The sequence below is a fragment of the Bison bison genome, unplaced genomic scaffold (assembly GCF_000754665.1).
Source record: "Bison bison bison isolate TAMUID 2011002044 unplaced genomic scaffold, Bison_UMD1.0 scf7180017864371, whole genome shotgun sequence".
Taxonomy (NCBI): Eukaryota; Metazoa; Chordata; class Mammalia; order Artiodactyla; family Bovidae; genus Bison; species Bison bison.
The window spans coordinates 11,066,449-11,086,492 of record NW_011494943.1 but is presented as its reverse complement, the minus strand read 5'-3'; the positions used below and the strand labels follow the sequence as shown (position 1 = coordinate 11,086,492).

The window sequence follows — 20,044 nt, the reverse complement described above, 5'->3', positions numbered from 1 at the left end:
GCTGGGAAAGATTGAGGGCAGGAGGAGAAGGGGATGACAGAGGATGAGATGGTTGGATGGCATCACTGACTCAATGGACATGGGTTTGGGTGGACTTCAGGAGTTGGTGATGGACAGGCGTGCTGCGGTACATGGGGTCACAAAGAGTCAAACATGACAAAGCGAATGAACTGAACTGAACTGAAGATTAGAGGCAGAACTTGAAAGGTCCTTAATTTTATCTCGAATAGACTGGAATTAGTTCATTGAAAAGGCCAAGTAGTATTGTTTTATTTTGTTACATACTTGTTTTCCAGAACAAGTCATGTATGCTCTATAAATAAATCAAAGAATGACCAAATTCACTTGAAAAGTACGTCATTTGAAGAAAATCAGTTGTGAATAGGCTACAATAAAGAAACCAAAGTAAACTCATTTCACATTACATTAAACAAGAAAGCATGTCTTTATCTAAATCACTTCAGTTGTGTATGACTTTTTGTGACCCTATAGACTGTAGCCCACCAGGCTCCTCTGTCCATAGGATCCTCCAGACAAGAATACTGGAGTGGATTGCCATGCCCTCCTCCAAGGGATCTTTCTGATCCAGGGATCGAACCTATATCTCTTACGTCTCCTGCATTGGCAGGCACGTTCTTTACCACTAGTGCCACCTGGGAAGCCCTGTGAACACCAGCAAATGTAGGAAGTTCAGTAAGTGAAGGGGTGGTGTCAAGGGTACATAGAAAATATAGATTTTTAAGAAGCATTTATCTAAAATCCATACAGAGGAACCAAGAGAAACAAAAATAATTCCAGGTCCAAGTCTGATCCTTCAGAAGGTACAACAGGGAAAGAAATGAAAAATAACTAGAGAAAAACATAGGAGCAGAAAAGCCCTACAGTTACAAAACCAGCATCAGTAAGCTCACATGGTCCATTCAACCTAGATATTCCCACATGTCCTTCTTGCCAACAGTGTGGAGATACATCCCCGCAGAATTCAAGCCTCTGGACAAGTCAAGCGTTCTCCGGGAGTCAAAGAAACTGAGGGCCAGATTGGTGAAGTCCCAGGTCTTAGACGACCTTGCAGATGGGGTGGGCAGCATCTCCCACTGCCCACCACAGGACGCAGAGCAATAGCCTCTCCCTCAGCCATACAGGTTGGCATGGACTAGTCTTGAGCACAGCATCAAGGTTTATAGAAAAAAGACCACGGACAATAAGTGAATACTTTGGGTCTTATTTTTGTGGTTATCAAATAACTTCATGCAAGAGGTCTAGGACAAAAACGTCCTTCCCTCTCCTACATATCTATCATCTCTTTAATTTACCAACCTAAAAGGGCACCCATGTCTATGGTGATGAACATGGTGGTAAAAGTTTACATCTGATAAGAACAGATGTTCTGGTTTTTGTTTGTTTTGGGTTTTGCTATGAAAAAATTTAAACACACAAAAGTACAGAAAAGAGTCTAGCAAACCCCATACAACTTACCACCCAGACTATCTTGTGCTCTTTGGGGGAAAAAAAGTTGATGGCTCTGAATTTCTCAGAGGTATGGAAGGAAGTGGCCCCTCAGATTGGAGAGCCTTGTGCCCAGCCCCTCCCCGCCCCCGGGGCTTCCTTTCCTGGCGGTACCTGAACGTGCCGGCCTCCTGTAGAGCGTCCTGATTAGAGGCCTCCCTCATCACCCAGTCCTTCACATTGCAGACAGCGTTCTCTTCCTGCTTCATTAAAAGGACGTAGAGGCGCATCTTAGCGACCAGCAAGAAAGTGGCTGTGGAAAACCAGAGCAGACACGCATTCAGCACATACCTGGGCATCGAGTGGTGGACTCGACATCCCGGACCCATCCCAGCAGGAAGGGAAGCCCGTCTCCTTTGGCCAGGTCGAGTCTACAGAAATCCCAGAGGCGCGCATAGATTGCCAGAGAGTCAGCTGCTTCTGGGAGCCATGGAGAGCTTCCAAATCATCCAGGGGGATGATTCATGGACCGACGGAGGAGCCCAGGCTGGGGTGTGGACAAGAGGGGCTCCCACACCTCTGTACTCACCGTCTTTGTCTAGGAGGCTGAGGAGGACGGACACCCTCCGAACGCTGCGCTGACGGTACTCGTTCTGGTCTCTGAGCATGCCCACGGCACCCTGAATACAGCTTCTCAGCAGCCTGGTGGTGTCCAGGATCTGTGTCTGTTGACAGACAAGCAAGCCTTCCATTTCTGCCACTTACATGTCAAGAAAATCCAGGTGATGCCAGAGATGAGGTCCAGGCATCGCATGCAGGGGCACAGTTTTCCTCCTGCCCAAGCTCCCACCACATGCCCTTGTCAAGTTCCCCTGAGAAACACTGTGAGGGAATTCCCTGGTGGTCCAGTGATTAGGACTTTGCACTCTCACTGCCATGGGCCTGAGTTCAATCCCTGGTCAGATTGAACTATTAATCAGATCCTGCAAGCCATGTAGTACAGCCAAACAAACAAAAACCCACTACAAGACAATCCTATGTGCCTGGGGACCTTGTCAGAAAACTGACCACGGGACATCAGGAAAAGCCAAGGTCAGATCTGGTGCTGGTGATCCACCTGCACTCACAGAGGCAGGGAGAGGAGTGCTGGGCTGAGCCCTGGCCAGCTGAGTCCACTCCTTGGACCCCTGGGTGCAAGTCTAAGGAAGGGGAGCCCAAAGCCAGAAGGCATGGAGTGAGAACTTACATCATTTTCTGGTCCGGAGGTTGGGCTGGTGTTCTTCTCAGGACTTTCTGTCTCCATTTCCACGTCTGCCACTTGCTGTGATGTGACCGCCTCAGTTTCCATCGCCTCCTCACCATTTTCTTGGATTTGGCATCCCTCCTTGACTGGAAAGAAGCAAAACAATGGAGCTACTGTTCAGAGGCAGAAGTGGCGGTGGGGAGCGCTGGCAACATCTTGTGCGTTGTGTGCTGGGGATCTATCCGGGTTTCCCTGGCACCAGCCTCAGGAAGGGGCTCCAAGGGAGAGACCGTCAGTCACACGGATCAGCCTCCACTCGCCCACTGGACGTGGTTCACCAGTGGCAACCCGAGCTTCCACCCTGGGCTCAGAAGGCTGATCCGGAAGCCAGGGTAAACAGATTCTGACATGTTCCACAGGCACCTGCAAAGACCTTGTGGAAATACTGTCTTCTCCTGGCCTTGGAAGCAGCAGACGGTGCCCTGGATTCATCAATACTCAGTTCAGCAAATGTGTCCCGAGCTCTTGCCAAGCGGCAGGTGTTGGACTGGGGGACAGTAGCCTGAGGACCTGTCCTCGCAGCAGAGTGCACACCTCCTGGCTTCCGCTCCCACCATCCTATCTCCCCAAGGACCTTTTCTCCAGACTCACCCTTAGGGGCATCTTCTGGTTTAAACAGCTGGCTGATGGCCACATCCTGCAGTTTAGGTATGTCCAAAACCAGGACTGTGGATCCCCGGAGGTCGTCGATGTGCACAGAATGCCACAGCCCTGGGAAAACAAGCCCCAGAATCTTCCCTGTGTCCTCTGGTTTCTTCCCGACAGTTTTAAGCAGGATACACCACTGTCCTGACATTTTAACACACTGTTGAATGAATGATTTGTATCCTAAAGTCTAATCTCTTGAATATACACAGGAAGCATATAGATGTCATGCTATAGATGTTAGAAACTTTAGCATAAAAATCAGTTATAAGAACTGAAATGACTAACTTATTAAAAAAAAGTATTTGAAGAAGGCTTGCCATTCTTTTATAAATGTATTATTAAATGCCATATCACAATTAGTAGAGGGGTGTGAGACACTGGCAATGTTTGCCTCCCATTAACTATGACATTATTAAAGTAAATTTTATTTCCTATTTCTAGAATATCAAATTTTCTTATACAGGAGATTCCATGGAGATACTGTGGGATTAAGCTCAGACCTTCACGATAAAGTGAATATTGCAATAAATTGAGTCACACAAGTTTTTTGATTTCCCAGTGCTTATAAAAGTTATGTATAAAATACTATACTGCATTTTATTAAATAGCATTATGTCTCAAAAAAACAATGTATATGCCTTAATGTAAAAAATACTGTATTGTACCACAAAAAAAACATAAAACAACCAAAACATACTATGCTGCTAAAAAAATATTAACCTTCATCTAAGCCTTCAGCTAGTCATAGTAATAACATCACTGATCACAGGTCATTACAATGATGATTATATTCACATATAATAATGAAAAGATTTGAAATATTTAGAGAATACCAAAATGTGACACAGAGACAAGAGCTGAGCTTTCAGAAAAATGGCACTGATAGAATTAACACAAACCTTCAATTTGTAAAAAAAAAAAAAAAAAGAAAGAAAGAAAAAAGCAGTATCTGTGAAGTGCAATAAAGCACAGTTAAACAAGATGTGCCTGTGTGATAAATATTGGGTGGCTCATTCCTCAGGAAGGAAAGAGAGAGAGAAAGAGAGATTTAAGATAGCATTTTCTGGCTCCAGAAGCAGGCATAAAGTATCGACACATTTATAACAATGTTAGTTGGAAATATCGCTCTGCATTATCCATATAGTAAAAACAGAGGAACCAGAGATTAATCAAGTGTTTAATCAACAAGTAATGAAAGAAAGTGCTGCACATTGGAGCAGCCAGTCCAAAGATGATCAATTATGTATTAATCAGCAGTAAGAAATCTAATTGTACCTGAAACAAATATTGTTGAAATTGACATTAATGTTCTAATGTCATACATTGTACATCATAGGACCAAATGAGAAATAACTTAAACATTACTATACAAACATATTCACTAATATTTTGGTCCTACCTCCATGGAATCCCACATAGGATGTTCCACTTCCCATCCGGGACAGTTTTGTAATGAAACAGACTAAGATATAGTCCTTATTTCCTTGTATCTTATTGATTTCATTTATAGTCAAATGTCTGTTTTAAAAACAAAGAAGCAAAGACAAAACAAATCAAAACAAAAATGAAGAAAATAAAATAATATATATACATTGTAAAATGGCTGAATGGTGACTTTGGAGTACTCATGTCCATCTCATGATTTTTAGCTTTAAATAGATTTCACACCCTCACCCTTGTTATCTTCTCTTACAGGAGAACAGGGTCAAGACTTCTCTAAATAGGCTCATTTCTTTCCTCTATTCTTGTGTTGCTTTCTTTGAAATGGCATTTTTAAAAATGTATCAGGAACCCTGTCTTGTAATCCTTGATGGGTTTGCTCTGATGCTACTTAGGGTAAGGGTAGTAGACTTTTCCATTTCAAGAAACAGAGATCTGTGAACAGACAACCAATGGACAAAGACAACTATGATGTGAAATATGGCTTCCAATGCTTTAGAAGGTCCAGCAATTTCTTTTACTTTAACATCAAGTAATAAGGTTTGCCTGGAAAATCCCATGGACGGAGGAGCCTGGTGGGCTGCTGTCTATGGGGTCGAATAGCGCAGGACATGACTGAAGAGACTTAGCAGCAGTAGCAAGTAATAAGAGAATGTAGTTAATTCTAAAAGCATCAAATTTCTCCTGAAAGCATTTAAGTACCATTATGGCCTTTAAACTTGCAATAAATTTGTAGCATGCAATTTAAAACAAATACTGACAAATCATGTCTGTTAACGTATGTTCCAAGGATACTCTTTTAAATCCTGCTAATATTCTGTTACTTAATACTTCTTGCAATTGGCTATTTTTGTGTTGTTATGAGCCTTTTCTCACTTTCTTTCTCTAGTCCACATGTAGGGAATTAAAAAAGAAAAATTTTTAATTTTATTTCTATGCTTATTCTGATACTATACAGTTTTCAGGGAAGAAATTCTTTAGGAGCACCTGAATAAATTTGGGGTTTCCTATTCAGTTTCTGAGAAAAATAACAAAAACATACTTTGCTGAGGCGATGAGCTGAGCACTGTGAATTTTGTCTTCAAAGTCTGTTTGAATAATGAGGATATTATAACGGGCTACATGAACTAAGCAGTTTCTGAAAGAAAAAGGAAATTATCCAATTGAGTTTTCCATCCTAAAAATTGATGATAATATTCTCTAAAGCAATGGGTAATATAAGGGGTATATAGAAAACATGTTTGATTCTGAGAAGGGAAAGGAGCAGGAGAGGAAGGCAGGGACTCTCACCGAACTTCCTTGAGGAATGAGTACTTGGTGTCAAACTGCTGCAGTGACAGGATGGTGAGTTTCACAGCCCAGTCCTTTACTTCTGATTCTAAAAGTTCACAGTCATGACTGGTTAGCAGCCTGGAGAACGTAGTGATCTGCAAAGGCAGGAAATGCAAATCATTCACTGTGTAGCATGTCTATTAGGTTAGATCCCAGAAACATGAGGATGTTCAGCAAGTATTTTCTATGGGCTCCTCATTGTGCAGCTGATACACAGATAGAAAAAATTTTAAACCCAGAGGAATCTTCCAAAACAAGGTAGTGCTGAGGTAAACAGGATCTAAGGTATCGCAGAGAAGACTCATCCTGTTCCTAAAACTGAAAGTGATTTGAACAGTCATGTCTGACTCTTTGTGATCCCATGGACTGTAGCCCACCAGGCTCCTCTGTCCCTGGAATTCTCCAGGCAAGAATACTGGAGTGGGTTGCCATTTCCTTCTCCAGGGGATCTTTCCAACCCAGGGATCGAACCCTAGTCTCCTGAACTGCAGGCAGATTCTTTACCAAATGAGCTACTAAGATGGCTTTGAATCTTCTTCCTAGACTTCACTGTCTTTTCCTACTTTGGACCTCATTGAGAGTCCTGATGATACCTTAGAGCTCAGAAGAAATGCCATTTCTCCTTTGCAATCTTACTTCATATTTTCCGATGGAGCTGGCCATTAAGGTCCTTTCTTTCCCACAGCTGTTAGCAGTTCTCCCCTGCCACTGGATCACACCACACAGTGCAACCAAGACACTCCTAAAGGACATGCTGATATCCCGGGTCCTGAATTATCATCTCCAGGCTGGCCTAACCACTGTGCTTCTTATTCCTATATCCAACTGATGGTAGACTACCTAGATGTTACAGGAATATCAAAGCCTAAAACAAATGAAATTAACCGTTTCCTCAGCCAAACTTGTTGCTCATAACTAGATTCTGATTCACCAAACTTCTGGTCAACCAAGGAAGAATCCAGGGGTTCATCCCCAGCTCCTATCTCCTAGATATTTCTCTGCCAATCTGCATACTCACTATGTTTCAATTCTACCCATCTATCCTCTACTTTGACTGAACTGGTACTGTAGCCTCCCTACTGTTCTATCTTTTCTGTGAATCTTGTATCAGACTTTTCCCCCTTCCTCTCTCAGGCAGTGGGACACATTTCCACACACATTTCTCCATCTCCTCCTCTATAAAAGAAAGATAGAACTCCTGGGTGCCACTAATTAAGACCCTCCATGAAGTCATTCCCACCATATCTCATCCCCATCTACCAGCACTTGCAGCCTGAAATGAAAGCTTCATCAGTGATTAATTCCTGGTTTCCTGCACAGATGTGGTTTTTAAAACCTTGATATTCTTGTTCAAGTAGGGCCTTCTGCCTATAATACCTTCCCAACCATATTTTACAATCAGCTTGGTGGTCACCTCTTAAGATGGGTTCATGTGACTGCATATCCTGATCTGTGTTACTCCTCTTTGCCTCTGTGGATAACACTATCATATGATATCAACTGTACCCATTCGTTAATGTCTTTCAACCTTACACTGTATGATGATCAAGGACAAGCCCTGTACCAATTCATCTCTATATCCCGAGTCCTTAGCACTTCTCAGATGTGAGATTTCATCTGCTACAGTAAACCCTGTGCACAGCACTGCACAAAAATGGGCACTCTAAGTTAGTTAAACTGAATATGTATAAATATGTAAGTCTCCCTGCACTTACCATGAGAGGAACAAAAAGTCTAAACACCTTCATTTATGGTTCCTATACACTGACTTGCAAAAGATCTTGAATTCTTGATGCTAGGGAGTCAAGGACCCTGAGGTAAAAGAGGAAAAGGGTAAAATATATAATCACCTCTGTGAAGATGGCATGGCGTTCTGAATCTGTTGTGCAAAGATGAGCTTGGAGGAAGTCTCCAAAGGAGTTATGTTGCTGCCTGTAACAGTATTCTTGCAATAGGGACTCTGCGAAGAGGCCTAGTGCAGAAGTTTTTAGCCGAACCACAGCATCAGGGGTGGCACAGTCCAGCAGCACTGACTTGGCCTGCTCAGAGACTTTCTGGTAAAGCTCATCAGTCAAGGCCTCATGCCCTAGTTGCTCTAGGACCTGGAGCACCACAGAAGCACACGTGTCTGAGTGGTACCCAATGAAGACGTCAGAAGGGCTGTATTTGGGTCTGGCTAGAAACTGCTCAGCTTTCACATCTATAAACTTCTCCACCCAGACCTTGAGCTCTTCCACGATATTCTTCTGCCATTTCTCCAAAACAGTGTTGATGTCCAGATAGTGCTTCTCCAGCCGGTTAATGAGGGGGATGGGAAAATGTTTGTAGACAACATCTTTCTCCTCAATGACTATCAAGCGGAAGTCTGGGTGAACCCGACATTTGACCCGATGGGTCCCCAGACCAAGGTCCACGTACTTCTGACCGCCGAGGTAGACGTAGTATTGATTGAGTGCGTCATAGAGGCTCTCATAGAGGTTCTGCAGGTTGAGCAGCACCACCATCTTGCCGGTTTCCATGCAGATCTTTACTCGGTTGATATTTTGGCAGATCTGGGTGTACTCTTGATCCTTGGGAAAACTGGATCCAAAAATAATCTCTGGTTGGTCTGTAATGAAGAATGCCTGCTGTAGGATCTGCAGGGCCACGTAATTTCTGGTCAGCACAAGCAGGTAACGGGACTCAGAATCATCCAGCTCTCTGCCATGCATCTTCTGAAGATGGCCGTATATATTCTGGTGGATCAGCTGCATGGTGCTGACTTCTTCTGTGTACTTTGCCTCAGGTAAATTGGCTGAAAAAATATCCAGGGCATGGATGTCATCTTTGCCACTGAAGTTCCGAAGGATAGCATGTGCAATGTCCTGAGGGGAGGGCTTCTTATTAGAAGCTTTTGCTGCAGCAAAGACCATTTTGATGAGGCTGTAGTAGTCACGAAGCCCAAAGAATTCCTTGTCCTGACTCTTACACACTGTTTTGTAGGCTTTGGCAAAGGATGTGAAGTATCCTTGGATTCTTTCTTGGATGAGGGGCTCTGAAGCACAAATTCCCTTGGCACTCTCAATGAGCTCTCCTTTGTTGGGGCTGCCACGTGACACAAATATACCCCGGTTCATCTTGGCAGGATCCAGGGCCCAGTTGGAAATGCCTATGAAGCCAACTTTTTTGTGGGGGGCAGGATCGTCTTCAATGCATCCATCTTCCAGCAATGGGTGCAGAGCCTTCAGGGGCATTTTGGGTGAGTCTTCTGCTAGTCCAACCTCATCTAACACCACCACGGACACATACTGCTCAAGGTCCTTCCCCTGCTGGAAACGGGCACACTGCTTGAAGGTGCCTATGATGCCCTGTGGGGTGGAATGTGGACTACACTGGAATGACACCAGATGGACCTGCTTCAGGTTCCGGAAGAGATCCGAGTGTGCAGCCTGGCCTTGCATGGCATCTGCCACGATGGTCTTGGCAAGAGATTTGGAGCTGCCGGGCTTGCCCACCAGGAAGAGAGGAATCTTGAGCTCGATGCAGATAACCATCATGAAGACATTCTCCTTCAAAGCAAAGTTCTTAGCAATCGTTTTCCTCAGAGATATGCCATTCAGAAAAAGATCCTGGGTTCGTGTTATCTCATCTAAGATAACCCTGCTGTCATTATACGGTGCTGGAAAGAACTTGCAAATAGCTTTCCGATAAGATTCCTTCTTCTCTAAAGAGGCGTGGTAACATACCCCGATGGCCAGAACCAGGGACCAGAGGACAGGATCTCTCTCAAAGTCATTTTGGATGACCTCGGTCTCAGAGAGAAAGGAAGCCAACTTAGACAAGAGCATCTCACTGTGGTCGTAAAACCATTTGAAAACTTTCACACAGCGTTCTACATCCCTGAGGCTGACAAAGCTGCATTCATTTTGTCTTTCCCTCATGAAACCCTGAGAGGCAGAAAGCACTTCCGTGATTACATGAGTCTCGCTCTGCACCACCTTGATGGACTTCACCAGTCTCTGGACAATCTGATGGATGTAGAGCTTTTCTGCAGAGTCATTCAATTGTCCAAAGTCCCACACCAAGGGGATCAGGCTCGGTGGCAGAGCGTGGACACGGTACACCAGCTGCCTCAGGGGGATGGAGCCAAGCCTCTCGGCTGTCTCTTCTGCACTAACCCTGTACCCCAAGCCGGCTGACTCCAGACGGCAGATCATCTCCTGGGTGTGCTTCCGGTAAGGGTTGCAGGCTGCAATGATATGCAAGCCAGAATTCTTAGCCAGGGGCTGGCCACCCACTGTGTGGTCGCACAGGACCTCTTTGATGCAGCTTATGGCCTCTGTGGTGTTGGCTTCATCGAAGAACAAGATGGTGTCCAACTGATATTGGGCCTTATTGAAGCGGGCCAGCTCTTCAGCCTCCCTGACCTTGGAGTAGATCATGTTGGCAGTTGTTCCTCCGTGGACCTTGACCAACTTCATGGTTTCAGCATCAGCAGCCCCACGCCGCAGGTCACTAAGGAATTTAATGAGTCTGGTTTTCCCACAGCCGGTTTCTCCCATGATGATGACAGGGATGCCGCACCGGAAACGCATCTCAATGGCAAGGATCTTAAGCATATTGTCTGTTGTAAGCTCGTATGTTTCATCAGGGTCAATGGCCCACTGGATACCCAATGCCAGGCACAGTTTTTCAATTTTCTCATGTCTGGGCAGCTGGTCAAAGTCAACATTGAAGGGCACCCTCTGAAGCAACAGTCCCTGGTACAGTTGCACTGTCATAACATCCTTCTTGATTACTTTCCCACTCAAGTGGTCTATGGCGTCAACACCACCATTCTGGTTGGACTGGAAATGGAAACCTATGAACGTCATGGATGTGTGGTCACTGTTGAAAAAAACATATGGGTGGGGCTCTGACTCCCACCTCTTCCGGAGAGAGAAAGGGGTGAGGTCCTCTTCTTCAACATCGGCCGTGGTGACCATGTACTTCCCTGGACTTTGGTCAGACGTATGAAGTGTAGGTGTGGCGAAATCTCGGGCCATGAAGATCATGAAGGTGACCACAAAGTTCTTGAAGCCCACCAATGTGTCTTCAACAAGGCTGGGATGACAGAAGACAGAGGCCTCACAATCTTGGAGCTGGTAGTTCAGGAACTGAGCAAAGTTCCGAAGCTCTGACCAGGATGGGTTTATCACCCCGGAGTAAATCAGGAGGTGTTGGATGCATTCGCCAGGGCTGCCCTCAACAGAGCCTTTTTGGTATTGGAATGTGTCTAGGTTTTCTTTCTGATGGAACCGTCTTAGATATTGGTAAGGTCTCTGGAATATTTCACTATGGAATGCTCTCTGATCCATTCCTGGCTCTTTGTAGCTCTGCTGAGGATCCAGCTCCATGTTGATCACTTCTTTGGGAGGTCTGCAGGTCACTTTGGGGAAGACGTCTAGAAAATTGAACTGAGGGACTAGTGTACTCTGGAAAGGAGACACAAATGAAATGAGTTACGGCCGAATTTCCTAAAAAATGCAGTAGTGTTTTAATCCTCAACAAGGTCTAGACTGCATGGGCCTTTATGAAAAATCACTTTTCATGAAGGGATTTTTGTAGATTCCTCTTTGCATGGGGTGATACCTTTCACATATTCAGGCATCATGTGAGCTGCTCTGTCAATCACAAGCCCTTTCCCATTCAAACTCTTAGAACTAAATATCTCCATCAAGTATATACATGTGTGTGTTTGTATATGTGGGTGAGCATGAACCTCTCTTTTGTTAAGAAATTGATATGATGCAAATCTCCATCTCAAGTTATCAGTCATTAAGAAAGATGGTGCTTCTCTTAGCAAATGAATTCTGAGCAAATGAATTCTGCATTCTGAGCACCACTGGCATTTAACTCAGATACACAGCATTAATCCCAAAGAGAACAAAACAAATATAAGGTAGAACTAATTAATAAATTTTATTAATATAACAAAAATTATATTTCTAATTAAAATAATTTTATTCCACTCATTACTTTAAAATAAGTTTAAAGATTTTTCTTTCTTAACACTGCACTCAGCTTCTTTGCTAAGGCAAAAGTGGGGAATCACAAACATGTATCAAAGCCCCTGCCTCCAGAGTATCATAAGAGTACCCTGATACACACCAGCTTCAAAGGCCTCCATGGCAGTGCCAAATTCCCTTCCAGGATTTCAACGATATATAAGTGGCGTGGATTCCGAAGCCACATCTTCCCATTTACATCCATTAAGTACTGGAGAATGAAGAGTTTGAAAAGAAACCCCCAAATTCCAGTCCGCACCTGAGGATAGAATCATGTGGGTCTGTAAATACTTACATGGAAGACACCAGTCTTCTCAACCCTAAAAACCCTCTTGTAGAGTTCTTTGATATGATGGTGCTAACTATCAATACATGTAGAAAGAAGAAAGTCTTTACACTGGGGATAGGGCAGGGCAAGATGTGGGAGCTGTGTCTATTCCCACCTGGCCCATCAGCTAGAACCTGAGGGCACTTACTGAAGAGGTCACGTCAAAATGGAATATCACGGGTCTCCTCTGATACTGGGCATCCAGGAAAGGCAGAAGGGACTCCAGGACTTCATTCTCATCCACCTGAGGGTCAATCAATCGAATAACTTTTAGAAGCACTATTTCTCCATTAAACTGCATTTTCAGCTGGCCGTGCAACCTCTTCACAAAGAGAGACCTTCCTGTTGACGTGAACATATGAAAATTAGATGCCAAGGCTGTAGATCAAGAGTGAGAATGTCCAGAAAATCACTTCTCTTTGTACAAAATTCAAAACTGATGCAACCTAACATCAGCTTAAAGAATACATACTTGAGCCCTCAAATTTCCTTGCTGTCCCCTCACTCAACAGCCCTGCTGCTTCCTGGGGCTAAGGATGGAAGTCTGAGAAGGAGGTCAGGACAGCAGAGCTTGCTTCATGGGGGAGGGGAGCGAGAGTCGCTGGACAGAAGGGAGTACCATTAAAGGGATGCAGTCAACAGAATGGAAATCATGATGGCGACTGAAGGTGGAGGCATCTCTTTCTTCTTAAGACAGAGGAAATATACTTTGTCCTGCTCAGGACCCACATCAACCCCACAGTAGTCAACTGACTTAAAAAAGAGAGAAAGAGGAAAAACAGCAGAGAAGCCAGTTTAAAGGAGGAAGATGGCTCAGCCAAGCTGCGACCAGGTGAGATAAGTATCCCGCTCCAGTGCGGGGCCTGATTTATAACTTCAGGTGAGTCAATCCTCCAGGGACTTAGTTCCCCACCTGCAGAAGGGCTTATCTGAGCTCACCTCACTCCCCACTGACCAAGGAAGGGCCATCAGATGGTCCCTGGGACGGGGGACTCAGCAGCCATTATTACCTACACCCGCTCTCTCCGAGGCTACGATCCCAACACACATGCGGTCCTGGAACACGGAGGCGGCTGACGGGGTCTCTTCTGGGACTCGGAAGTGGTGAGCCAGGTAGGCCTGGATGTCCTTGAAGGGCGCCTGGGGGGTGACGAGGACCTTGTGCTGGCTGAAGGCCGAGGGGAGATAGCAGTGCTCCCGCTCACAGTCACAGACCATCACGAGCCGGTAGTGCTCCCGGTGGGGCTGTGTGCACAGCCTCCGGAAGAGCGCCTCTGCCCGGCAGGCCACCTCGTAGCTCAGCTGGTCCGCATACAGCAGGCTATAGACCCCCAGTCCCTGGGAGCCTGGGGTCAGGCAGCGACGCAGGAGCAATGCCACCTCCTCGAACGTGGTTTCTGGGGTGCAGAGCAGCACTTCATTGTAGGTGGGCAGGGGCTGATGTGGGGTCTGCATGTAGATGGCCAGGGTGGCTGGCAGCACCTCAGAGTGGCCACAGACGATGAGGTTGGGCTGGCCCTCCTGTAGGCCGTGGGAGAGCTCCCGCTGCACAGGGGGTCCAGCCATCCTCGCCAGGTGAGCCAGACAGTGGCCAAGGGCCTCCAGGTCCAGGCAGTGAGGCAGGAAGACACGCATGCATGTCATCGAGCATTTCATGATCACCCTCAGCTTGTCCACCAGTCTGGACTCAGAGAAGGGCAACAGTGGCAAGTCTTCCATCACTGTTCTCTCCTGGTGGGTGTTGGCCCTTCCACTGGGCCCCCTGCAGGCCTCCGAGACATCCCTTGGGGTGCAGTTGCCTTTGATGAAGGAGAGCATGGTGAGGGCAGCGTCGCTGGGCGTCTCCCTCCCGAGCTCCAAGCCCAGGTAAACCAGCTGCTCAGCAGTGTAGTAATTGAGGTAAAAGTGCTCAGCTCGCTTCTCTGCCACGAATCTCTCCCAGCGGCCCAGGAAGTCCTCCAGCTGCCGGCAGAGGGCTTCCAGCAGCTGGATGACTGGCCCGCCCTCCACCAGTGGGCCCATGAGCCCCACACAGAAGTCCAGCCGGATGGAGGCACCCTTTAGGGGGGTACAGTACACCTCGGCTGACCAGGCCCTGAACAGCATGTTTCCAGCAGAGTAAAGGTTTATGAAAGACAGAAAAAGCCTCTGCACGTTACAGAACACCTGTTGCAAATGGAAGCAGAAGGCAGGTATCAGAGCTGACTGCAGCAAGAGAACACATAGTCTAGAATAACACAAACAGATTTATAATTTGAAGGGCTGGGGTTCATGTCCTCCATGGTTCACTGTGGGATCTCGAGCATGAGCCTGATCACGGAAGGTCTTCCTTCCTCATCTCCATAGTCTCTCTTTTAGGAAGGAATACATTTTACAGATAAAGGATATTGTTTATGAAGTATAAGTGATAATTTATATTTCATAATTTCCTTATGCTGGGAAAGATCGAAGGTAAAAGAAGGTGGCCTCAGAGAATAAGATGGTTAAATAGCATCACCGACTCAATGGACATGAATTTGAGTAAACTCTGGGAGATAGTAAAGGACAGGGTAGCCTGATGTGCTGCAGTTCATGGGGTCCCAAACAGTTGGACATGAATTAGCGACTGAACAACAACAATCATAAAGCATAACTGAACTTTACAGAAAGAAATCTCATAATCAAAAGGAGAGACTGTTACATAAACTGATATGCCTTTATCATTGTGGTTACTGTGGATTTTGATGAACAATGTCCACCTACATCTTTAAGTATTTTGGGATGCTTGCTGATATAAAGAGTAAGTGGACATTTCTTTGGGTCATGAATTCGGAGCACAGGCACTCTGCAAGACCCACTGACTCCACTCTCCATCGTTTTAAGAGCAGAATGATTCCTTTGAATTAAAAACAAACTCAAACTCTTCTGACTTCCCAGGCACCTCAGCAGTGAGAGTGCTCAGCCCAAACAGATGGATTAGGACACTTGCTCCAACGTAGATACAAATCCTTACCTCGGAAAATACCTCTACAACTTCAGCATTGCTGTGTTCTTTCTTGCCAGACATCAGCATCAATTTGTTCAAAAGCTCTTTCAGCTCTTCTAAAGAGTAGTCTCGCTTCTCCTTGTGGCCTTCCTGACCCTCAGGAAGGATTAAATGCAGAACTGTGTCTGGGGAAATCTGTGGAACAGGGCACAGTCAGAGGTCGATTTGGGGAGGCAGAAACCCCCCGACGACAGCAGCCCGTAAGAGCCTCCTGCAGCTGTGCCTGCGATGTGAGGCTCACCTTTTGGCCATCCGTGGGAGCCTTGATCACATAGATGCCTCTGCTGTTGATTGCTGTGGCCAGGGACAGGGATGAGAGCTCCACAGACCCATGACTCTCCTTCACTGTCTTCAGCCACTCGAGGTTCCGGGCAGAGTCACGCTGTCAGGACAGAAGGAGAGAAAATGGGCCAAAGCTTAGGCATGATCTTCTTCCTGCCACTCTCTCCACCTCTGCCTTCCAGGGACAGACGCCTCCTCCCCTTCTCTGGCCCAGTGTGCCATCACCCACAGAGGAGGCGTCCCTCATCTGCTGCCCACCACTGCCACGGGCTTTGGCTCTCCCTCCTGGGTCACGCGCTGTTGCTGCAATGGCTGTTCCTCTGTGTTCCCACCCAGTGCCCTGGATACGTGGATGGGGAGCGACAGGCATGAACTCAGCTCTCTGTGAGAAGGTGGCCTTCAGCCGGGCCCCTAACTGGGGATAATGCTGGCTGAAACAAGCACGTGAGCTCTGTGAGCTCCTGCCATTCCTCTTCTGCTCCTTCACCCCTGGTGGGGCCTCAGCCACCCTGTTAGGCAAGTTATGAACTATAGGCTTGCTTGAACCCTGGTGCAGCTGATTTATGTACACAGAAATGCTTACTTTTCTGATTAAAAATGAATCTGTACGAATTGTGGAAAGTATGGAAAAATACCAAAATGTATATATAGCATATTAACCAACAATTACCTCCATTCAGAGAAAACCACTGGTGACATTTTAGCACATTTCCTGTCCATCTTTTTCCCCCATATGTTTCCATAGTAGAGATCACCCTTATTCTTGTTGTTTAGTGGCTAAGTTGTGTCCAATTCTTTTGTGACCCCACGGACTGTAGTCATCCAGGCTCCTCTTGCCCATGGAATTTCCCAGGCAAGAATACTAGAGTGGGTTGCCCTTTTCTTCTCCAGGGGATCTTCCTGACCTAGGAATCGAACCTGAGTCTCTTGCATTAGGATTTTTTTTTTTTAACCTCTGAGACACCAAAGCAGCCCAGAGATCACTCTTAATTACATGCAATTTTGTATCCATTTTTCTAATATAATAGGACAAAGAAAGCATTTCCATATAGGATGAAAAACTATTTTAAAACATCCTTTTAAATCCCTGCATTAAAAATCTGCCATGTAGATAGCAGAGTAGAAGGACATATACTTATCTCCTGCATGAGCACCAACATTGCAACTAGCTGGTGAACACCATCAACAGGAGGATGCTGGAACCCACCAAAAAAAGGTACCCCACATCCAGTGACAAAGAAGAAGCTTCAGCAAGACAGTAGGAGGAGCACAATCATAATAAAATCAAATCCCAAAACCACTGGGTGGGTGACCCACAGACTGGAGAACAATAAAACCACTGAAGTTCTTGCACTATTGTGAACATTCTGAACCCCATGTCAGGCTTCCCAGCCTGGAGATCCAACAAAGGGACTGGGAATTCCCAGGGAATCTGGCTTTGAGGGCCAGCAGGATTTGATTATAAGCCTTCCAGAACACTGTGGGAAACAGAGACTCCAATCTTGGTGGACACAAACAAAATTTTGCATGGACCAATACCCAGAGGAAAGGAGCAGTGACCCCACAGGAGACTGAATCAAAACTATCTGCTAGTGTTGGAGGGCCTCCTGTAGAGGCATGAGATGGCAGGGACTCGCCATACAAATGGGAGTACTGGATGGTCACCCTTGTCATAAAGCCTCTTAAGAGTTCGCCATTAAAATTAACCCTACCATAGACCCTGGGCTTCCCTAGTAGCTCAGCTGGTAAAGAATCTGCCTGCAGTGTGAGAGACCTGGGTTCGATCCCTGGATCAGGAAGATCCACTGGAGAAGGAAATGGCAATCCACTCCAGTATTCTTGCCTGGAGAATCCCATGGATAGAGAAGCCTGGTGGGCTACAGTCCCTGGAGTCACAAAGAGTTGGTGACTAACTTTCACTTTCATAGACCCCAGGGCTGGATTGCCTCAGGCCAAATAACTACCAGGGAGGGAGTGCAACACCACCCATCAGCAGATAATTGGATTAAAGCTTTACTGAGCAAATCCCTGCCAACCAGAGCAACACCAAGTTTTTCCCATTGCCAGTCCCTCTCATCAAAAAGCTTACACAAGCCTCTTAGCCTCATCCATCAGAGGGCAGAGAAAAGAAGCAAGAACCACAGTCTCATAGCAGCTAAAACAAAAACCACATTACAGAAAGTTAATCATGATGAAAAAGCAGAAAGTTGTGTCCCAGGTGAGGAGACAAGATAAAATCCCAGAAAAACAACTAAATGAAGTAGAGACAGGCAACCTTCCAGAAAAAGAATTCAGAATAATGATAGTGAAGATGGTTCAGGATCTCAGGAAAAGAATGGAGGCAAATATCAAGAAGATGCAAGAAATGTTTACCAAAGACCTACAAGAGCTAAAGAACAAGCAAACAGAGAGGAATAATACACTAGAAGGAATCCATAGCAGAATAACTGAGGCAGGAGCACAAATAAATGACCTGGAGGACAGAATGGTGGAAATCACTATTGCAGAACAGAATATAGAAAAAAGAATGAAAAGAAATGAAGACAGCCTAAGAGACATCTGGGACAACATTAAATGCACCAACATTCTCATTATAGGGGTCCCAGAAGGAGAAGAGAGAGAGAAAGGACATGAGAAAATATTTGAAGAGAATAGCTGAAAATTTCCCAAACATGGGAAAGGAAACAGTCAACCAAGTCCAGGAAGCACAGAGTCCCAGGAAGGATGAACCCAAGACAGAACACACTGAGACACATAGTAATCAAACTGACAAAAATCAAAGACAGACATAAAATATTAAAAGCAACAAGGGAAAAACGGCAAATAACATAGAAGGGAACTCCCATCAGGCTATCAGCTGATTTCTCAACAGAAACTCTAGAAGCCAGAAGGGAATGGCATGATATTTTTTAAGTGATGAAAGGGAAAAAACTCCAACCAAGAATACTCCACCCAGCAAGACTGGCCTTTAGATCTGATGCAGAAATCAAAAGCTTTCCAGGCAAGCCAAAGTTTTGAGAATTCAGCACCACCAAACCAGCTTTACTACAAATGCTAAAGGAACTTCTTTTGGCAGGAAACACAAGAGAAGGAAAAGACCTACAGAAAATAAACCCAAAGCAATTCAAAAAATGGTCATAGGATCATACATATTGATAATTACCTTAAATGTAAATGGATTAAATGCACCAACCAAAAGATATAGACTGGCTGTGTGGATGAAAACATGTGCAGGTATGCACCTCCACTTACCACATCATTATGCATGACCCCCCAAACTGTATGTAATTATGTTATATTGTTAAGTTAATCAAGTTCCCATTATGGCTTACAATTGTAATTATCTTTTATTTTTTGTCTGGTTATTGACTGTGAAAACTGATAAATATCTTTTACTACTGTGATCATGTAACTACTGCTTACTTAATACCATTGTATCATGATTGGTCAACAGAAAATTAATAAAACTCTTTATCACCAAAACTAGGATCTATTAGAAAAACCTGTAATCATATTTTAAAATCCAGATGCCTATCAGAATTATCTTAAAAATTATTTGAAAAATACAAATGCTCAGGTATTGCTTTTTTCTCCAAAGCTTCAGATATGTTTCTAATGAGAAGTCATGTTTAAAAACAACTGGACTATATGATGGTCTTTTACTTTTATCTAGTTTCACTTTTTCTATTTCATATTTGGTGCTTCCATTTAATTTAGTTTACGTTTTCCAGTTTCTCCATCTCTTCTTTTTTTTATTTATGTTCTTTCTCAAGCCTTTATCAAATGCAGTAGAAAAGCTTTTGTATACATGTGCTGTGCTGTAGTCACTAATCATGTCTAACTGTTTGTGACCCCATGGGCTGTAGCCCACCAGGCTCCTCTACTCCAGGCAAGAATACAGGAGTGGGTTGTTATGCCCTTGTCCAGGGGATCTTCCCGACCCAGGGTCAAACCCAGGTCTCTTGCATTGCAGGTGAATTTTTATAGTCTGAGTCACCATGGAAGTCCAAGAATACTGGAGTGGGTAGCATATCCCTTCTCCAGGGGATCTTCCCAACCCAGAAATCAAACCGGGGTCTCCTGCATTGCTGGCGATTCTCTACCAGCTAAGCTACTAGGGAAGTCCTTTGTGTGTGTGTATATATATAAATATATATATATATATATATTTTTTTTTTTTTTTAGAAAACATGAATTTTTGCTTACCTAAAAAA

At 44.9% G+C, this 20,044-nt stretch overlaps 1 protein-coding gene across 1 annotated transcript in view; it reads right to left on the bottom strand.

The window, feature by feature from the left end:
• Positions 1 to 20,044, bottom strand: part of RNF213 (ring finger protein 213) — a 116,865-nt gene that overhangs the window by 37,869 nt on the left and 58,952 nt on the right. Inside the window, exons 23-35 of the mRNA XM_010856525.1 lie at positions 15,790 to 15,930; positions 15,516 to 15,683; positions 13,534 to 14,689; positions 12,672 to 12,865; positions 12,299 to 12,454; positions 8,020 to 11,622; positions 6,128 to 6,264; positions 5,880 to 5,975; positions 4,797 to 4,915; positions 3,341 to 3,460; positions 2,693 to 2,835; positions 2,024 to 2,165; positions 1,621 to 1,759 (exon numbers count right to left, since the gene is read on the bottom strand). Of these exons, the coding sequence (XP_010854827.1) occupies positions 1,621 to 1,759; positions 2,024 to 2,165; positions 2,693 to 2,835; positions 3,341 to 3,460; positions 4,797 to 4,915; positions 5,880 to 5,975; positions 6,128 to 6,264; positions 8,020 to 11,622; positions 12,299 to 12,454; positions 12,672 to 12,865; positions 13,534 to 14,689; positions 15,516 to 15,683; positions 15,790 to 15,930 (6,314 nt within the window). The remainder of the gene's footprint in view (positions 1 to 1,620; positions 1,760 to 2,023; positions 2,166 to 2,692; positions 2,836 to 3,340; positions 3,461 to 4,796; positions 4,916 to 5,879; positions 5,976 to 6,127; positions 6,265 to 8,019; positions 11,623 to 12,298; positions 12,455 to 12,671; positions 12,866 to 13,533; positions 14,690 to 15,515; positions 15,684 to 15,789; positions 15,931 to 20,044) is intronic.